The sequence below is a fragment of the Neopelma chrysocephalum genome, unplaced genomic scaffold, assembly GCF_003984885.1.
Source record: "Neopelma chrysocephalum unplaced genomic scaffold, ASM398488v2 Primary Assembly neopelma1_22b, whole genome shotgun sequence".
In the NCBI taxonomy this organism is placed as follows: Eukaryota; Metazoa; Chordata; class Aves; order Passeriformes; family Pipridae; genus Neopelma; species Neopelma chrysocephalum.
The window spans coordinates 7,042,997-7,049,647 of NW_020897690.1; the positions used below are offsets into that span (position 1 = coordinate 7,042,997).

Below are 6,651 nucleotides of genomic sequence, written 5' to 3' on the forward strand. Positions count from 1 at the left end.
AAATGGCTTGGGGGTGATAGTTTGGTAACCATCACAAAGGATTGGGACAGATTGTGTTCAAACTCATTTCCTTCCTAACATTCAGTTTTGTTACTCTTCTATGATTGAATTTTAGTTGATGTTTGGAACTAGTATTATGTTTTCCCTTATTTGGTTAAATATAATCTTACTATAATGAGGTCGATTGCTGTGAAGCAAAATGTTCATCAGTATGACCAACAGTATCATAATTTGGCTTTGACTTAGGTTATGTTTGCATATGTGTGGATTCACTATCCAGATGTATAATGTGATTCTAGAACGTACATGCTTTTGACAAGAACTTGCTGGAAGGCTGGTATAATGGAATATGCAGGCTTTTGGAGTAGAGTTGGAAAGTCGTTTCCACTTGCTAGTTTTTTCAGAGGCCCAGGTGAAATTAACTGATGATCAGAATTCAGCTCCTAGAGAGAGGTGCTTTACTTAAGTTTTGCTATCTGACTGGACAGTGGCCAAGGATTTGACCAGAATGAAGCGGTCATTTATCTTCAGTGTTTCCTTTCATTCAGGCCTGAAGCATGGTAGCCAAGGATGTGGGCAAACTTATGTAGTACTTTTTTTTCTGATAGTTTTAACAGAGGGAAACACCTGTAAAGCAGTGTTACAGACATTGCACCCTTTTCAAGCCCTAATATGTATTTTCAACTAAAGATTGGAAGAAATCCATTCAAATCATTATAGTGATTATTGCAAATTGAAGTCTTACTCTTAAACTCATTGCTGGTCACTGTGATGTATGTACCTCAAATGCACTTTGAATAGGCAGAGGAGAGTATACACAGCATTTGTCTCAATTCAAGCTGAAATTTATTGTTCCAGACATAGTCATGGGTAGAATATTCCTAAACATAGCTATTCCTCTTAATTGAATACAGAAATCCAGTCACACACTAGTTTGAGCAACTGAATGATGCAGGAAACAGATAATTATTTAGTGTTAGTTACTACATACTTAAACTATAAGTCTTTACTAATGGTCAACAGCTTGAATATCATGTCTTTTAGAGTCTCTGATTCTACTGTGTTGTCATCCACTGACAAGGAATTTTCCACATTTTCTGTCCCCTACAGCTCCAGTTCGAAAGGCAGTTCAGGGCTGTGTGAAGCAACAGAATTGTATGGAAGGAACAGTCACCATGAAGGTGCCACTTTCACTAATGCATTACAGATTGCTGAAAACCAAATCAAAGGTGTGTCTGCTAAGTACTTCTGGATTACATCCAGTTTATGAAAAAAGAGCCTTGTCTTATTTCCTCTTGCTAGGATTTTCAGGTTTTGGTTCCAGTGCTCCCTTTTTGCTTCTCTCTAACAACCCTTCTTTAAAAAAAAAATGAAAAAAAAATTTGTGCACCTCAAAAGATAATGCTGAATCAGACTGCGATTTCAGAGGGGGCAGAAAGTTTACAGAGAAATAAACAATCATAGTAAAAAAGAATACTCAATGTATGCTTTCCTGAGAGTGACAGCACTGAATTTAATAAGATTATGTGAAAACCATAATAATTAATAACAATATCTATCCCTCTAACAAAAACTGGATGATATGTTACAAATGCTAGTTTTCCCCAAAGATTAGAAAACAGAGGAAAATTAGAATGCATTGTCTTTAAAACTCATGATTTGTTTGCAGCTTTGACTCATGTTTTTCCCCTGCCGGGCTGTGGAAAAATTATGACTCTATGCTGCAGTTCAGATTTTACAATGGATAAAATTTTGATGGCAAGTCTACCTCACTGGGCAACTTCTTAAGCAGAATTGTACTCATCTTTCTATCATATCTGCTGGAAATCTTTAATGTCTTTAAAACCATTCCTTTCTTATAGCCCCATTTTTCATTAATTTTCCTGTTGATATAGTACTACTACTACTGAGAGGGAAAAATTATAAGGAATGTGTAATACTGAAAAATCCTTGGTTACAGTTTGGGTGCCTCATTAGGCTTTTCACATTTTAGTTTTAAAATGTAATTTGCATAATTTTGTAACTCTCCTATGCTGATGATTCCAGGGCAGCAAACAAACCTGTGAACATTCACCTGTAGTTTAGGTAAGAAAAAATACTAAATACTGCTTTTATTAAAATAGATTCTCTTTCAAATTGTATAGCAAAGAATAACGGAGAAAATGGCATTTCTCTAGTCAAAGTACAAACAAATGAAGATCACTGGGTCTGGGTTCAAGCTAACACTCAACTTCTGTATCGAAGTGGTTGTTCAGAATATGTCCTTGCCCAACAGCAAATGTTAAAGTAAGTATATTTTGCAGTACTGTAAGATAAAATTCAGAAAAATGAATGTATTCTTTATGTATGAAATTTTTAAAAGGACTGTAGTGACCTAAGAGAAGAGCTAAATGAGAAGAATTTAGTTTACTTATGATAAGGAAATCCATTTCTGTCTTGGAACATATAAAATGGCTGTTATAATATTAAACAATATATATTTTCTGTCTTAAGGGATTTTTTTCTTCTGAAGTTGAGTGTACATACATACTAAGACAGAAACAAAATGCTTGATTATTGATATGTTTTAACTTTCCTTCACTAAAATGTATTTTGTGGTTTTGTTTTGCAGCTGAAAACCTAGAGTCCTAGTTTTTATACATATCAACATTTAATTATGTTAAATTTTTTTTCTTTATGGATGACAGTTGAGCTCATGTTTTTAGTTGTGTATATGCAACACAATCTGAAGTGTATTCATATTCATAGTATGTTTGTAGATAGATACATCTAGTTGCCTGTAGGCTCAGTCATGAACTGTAAACTAATCTCACAGATTTGCATTGAAAGAGGACCTCTCAGATGAGTTTTACTCTTTCCTCCCAAATAGACTTTTCATCCTTCCCCCATGGGATTGTCCGTTCCTGTGGGCGTTGTTGAGGTATCTCTTCCAGCTGGTCTGAGGGAGAAGATAAGAGAGTGGACTGAATAAGGGACTGAGAGTTGTACATAGCCACCATCTGGCCCAGTGTTTAAAATGTGGCTATTCACAGATTTTTTTCCTTTAGAATGCATTGCAGATGGAAAAAATAAATGAAAAATAGAGTAGATACTCCTTGCAGGCAGTGTATGTCCCAGGATCCACATGAAAAGCAGAGGAGCTCCCACCTGAGGATGGTGGAACACTTCATGCTTATTGGGACGGTACAAACATTACCTTGCCATGTGAGAGAAAGAAGTTCTATTAAGAAGCAGATTAAAAGGCGCTGTTTCTTGTATTCGTGTCTCTACTTCTAAACTGGTTTATTTAGTTACATTTTTGCCCTCTGAGTGGTTAAAATCCTTCCTTTGTGCTTGATAGTTCCCACAGACTGAAGTATTACAGGAGTTGGCCTTGGTTATTATATTCAGTTCTGTTTTCCTGATAATCTGCAATAGACTTTGTACTTGCTACTACTTTTTTTTTTTTGTTAAACTGTGTGCTGTCTTCCTGGAAACATACATCCTTTTGGAGAATTTTCACTAGATACTGTTTCACTGTAAAACTCTTCATTTGGGGGTTTAGCTTTTTTTGACTACTGCATTTTGTTCAGTCCTTTGCTTCCCAATTTGCTCACTTTCTGAGAAGCTAGCTCTGCAGCACTCTTGTATCAGATCATTTGCATCTCAATCCTGTCAATAATAAAAATAACAATATTTAGAAGAGAACTGAAAATATTTAACACCTCATATAAAAAAAAAGAGAGAGAAAATATTGTCCTTTCGTGTTGTACATTTATTACAGCGGGACGTTCTCTCTTTGTAACAACAGGGACTCCCTCTACTGGAAAATCCTATATTTGCACATTGATTCGATGCCCAAGGAAAAAGTTCTTTTGCGAGCTATGAAAAAGCCTTCTAAGCCCCTTACTAGCTCTTCAGGTTTTCACGCTTGGTTTCTTATTGAGATGTCTACTTCCTGTTTGGAGAGGCATAGCGTGGTTTCGTAGCACTGATCCTGCCTGATTGGGAATCAGCACCTTAGTGAATTCAAGACCTGAACCTCTAGATTTGGACCCCATGTTCTGAAAACTGCTGCATCAGGCATGGAAATGCTCAGGCAACATCCTCTGCCAGACCTCTTCACTAATGTTGAGTACTTCAGCTAGAGATCATGGAAAATTAAGTCACTGGTCATCTTAGAAAACAAAAGAAAACATAAATTAAGTAAGATATGTAAAACAAACCTCCACCCAATATGACTATCTGTTACTATTCAGACATTTAATTCATGAATTTTATTTCCTCTCAGATAACTCTGCATTCTCAAAATATAAGATCCCCATGGTTTTCCCTCAAATCACTTGGATTAGAAAGTTATGTGTCCAAATAGTTCTTTGTTAACAAAATACATCTCATTTAAGATACTAGTTCTATTTTATCTCTAGATTTTTCTACATACAAATATTATTTAGATACATTTTAAGGGAAGAACAGAAGTGCAAGGTAATTATCGTATGTCACTACAATATTTAAGGTCTTTGTGAACTGTGCCTCTGAAATGGAAGAAAGAATGTGTGAGAGAATTTAAATGAAACAGTGCCACAGAAAGGTAGCTGTGCACAGACACTGATGCCCAGATTCAGGGACATTCTTTTTTACTCTGGAGCAAATGCAAAGGTTATATGGACAAGAGTGTGCAAGTCCCATATGGAGGACAAAATACTGCTTGTCACATACGTTAAGCCACTCTGTTTGTATCCCAGAAAACAACAATTTTGAAACCTCTGACTGACTGGATTTTTTTTTCTACTGTTATTGAAAGGGAAGAAGATGAACAACTGAAGATACTAAGTGGTTTTGCCAGTTTGAAAGGAAACCTGGAGGGTCTTTCCCGTAACAGTGCCATTGAAACTCTGGGCCAGTGGAAGCATCTTAACTGGACAGCAGTAAAAAATGAACAAGATAATGTAAAAGTGAAGTTTGAACCTCATACTAATGGTGAGTGTTTTATGCAAGAGGAACCTCTCAGTTCTAACACTTCAGTTTTAGGCATTCAAAGCAACTGCACCACAAACAGCAGCTGGAATTTAAGAAACTTGAGCTCTTGTTCTATGAGCCAGCGAATGAACACGTGTTCGAACAGGAGAGCTGGATCATTCTACAACAGAGACCAAAATTTCTTAAATTTGGCATCAACTTGTCCTTCCCACTGGGGAAGTGTAGAAAACAGCCAGTCTTACTCGGGTGTCCAGCAGCGCTGTACAGAGAATTACGTGACAGACCATCTGAAACTGCAGAGACCATTAATATCCTCAGAGTCTCTCTATGACACAGCTGTTCCCTTGGAGATGCCTATCAAAATGGAATATGATTCTGATTCTGAAAACATTGCTGATGACTACCTGATGTCACAAAACCGAGCATGGCTGGATGAGAACGGCTCGGTGAGAAAGCAGGTGTGTAGCTACCCCAGTAGAGTGCACCTCAAAATGGAACCGGACCTCTGTGAGCCAGCCTTGCCTTGTCAGAAGCCAAGGCACTGCCTTTACACGCCTCACAATTGGCAATGCATCGTAGCAAATCATCCAAACAACCTAAACTTGAACAGATCTTGCAAGGGTTCGCGTAACAAGGAGGTGGCCCCATTTTGCCCTCAGAACTCCTCCATGTGTCTGGAAAGCATGCCCGACTTGCCACACACAGCTTGCTATGGCCATTTCTACAGCCCTAGCCCAGGGGAGGAGAAAGAGCAGAATAATGAGGTGTTTAAAATGCCGTGTGAATTTAAAAACCCTTGCTTGGTTCAAGCAATCAAGCGTGAGCCCCTGGATTCTCCACCATTGTCCAACAGTGGACAGAACAGAGTACATGTGAGCTTCCCTGAAAATACATTAGCAGGTCCTGTGCCTCATAAAACCACTGAATGTACATTTTTGCAATAGATTTTATAACATTTGAAATATTTATAATGTTAAAAGAAAGAAGTTGTAGATTCTCTTCCAGTTGGGTTGAATGAGTTACTAAAATTAAAAGCCAATGGAAAGATTTTGAAAGTGTGTGTGCACCTCTGTGTGAGAAAAACAGATACAGACACACACATCCTACCCCCGCTACTGCCCTTCTCTGAGTGATCTTTGGAAAGAGAAAAGAAAAACAAAACCTCAGGCACAGAAAAATAATCATTACTCGCTGCACAGGTATACCTGAAAATTTGTCTTTATCATCTTTCCTCTCTTGTCTACAGTGCATTACCAAGGTCTAGAAATTTCTGTTTCCTGCTTTTGTCCTGTTTGTTTTTCTCAAGCTGATGTGATGCCTCTGTGCAAATCAAAGATGTTTATGGTCTTCAGTGTGGCCAGTTTAGCTTAGGAGTTTTTGCTTTTTAATTTTTTTTTCTACTCTAATAAGAAAGATCAGCTACTCCTTCATCTCAACACTGAATTGATGGCAAGGGCTTTCCAACAAAATTTCTTAAATTAAAAGGACCATATTAAAAAAACTGACTTTCATAAAATGCATTAGAAATTATTTCTTTTCAAACTGAAGTTATTACTGAGTTTTCTTGATAATATTAATGTTTTAGAATCCATATTTTTCCATTTTAAAGTAATCAGACTTTCATGTTGCTATCTGGAAAACTGAACAATGGGATGTAATCCACTTCTTTAAATGAGTTACAAAATGTTGTTA

General features: G+C 37.1%; 1 protein-coding gene across 1 annotated transcript in view; it reads left to right on the plus strand.

Annotated features, from left to right (window-relative positions):
- The window catches only part of AHRR (aryl-hydrocarbon receptor repressor), an 85,098-nt gene extending 79,195 nt beyond the window's left edge, over positions 1–5,903 (plus strand). The window contains exons 9-11 of the mRNA XM_027677630.1: positions 1,111–1,229; positions 2,145–2,286; positions 4,784–5,903. Of these exons, the coding sequence (XP_027533431.1) occupies positions 1,111–1,229; positions 2,145–2,286; positions 4,784–5,903 (1,381 nt within the window). The remainder of the gene's footprint in view (positions 1–1,110; positions 1,230–2,144; positions 2,287–4,783) is intronic.
- The last annotated feature ends 748 nt before the right edge of the window (positions 5,904–6,651 follow it).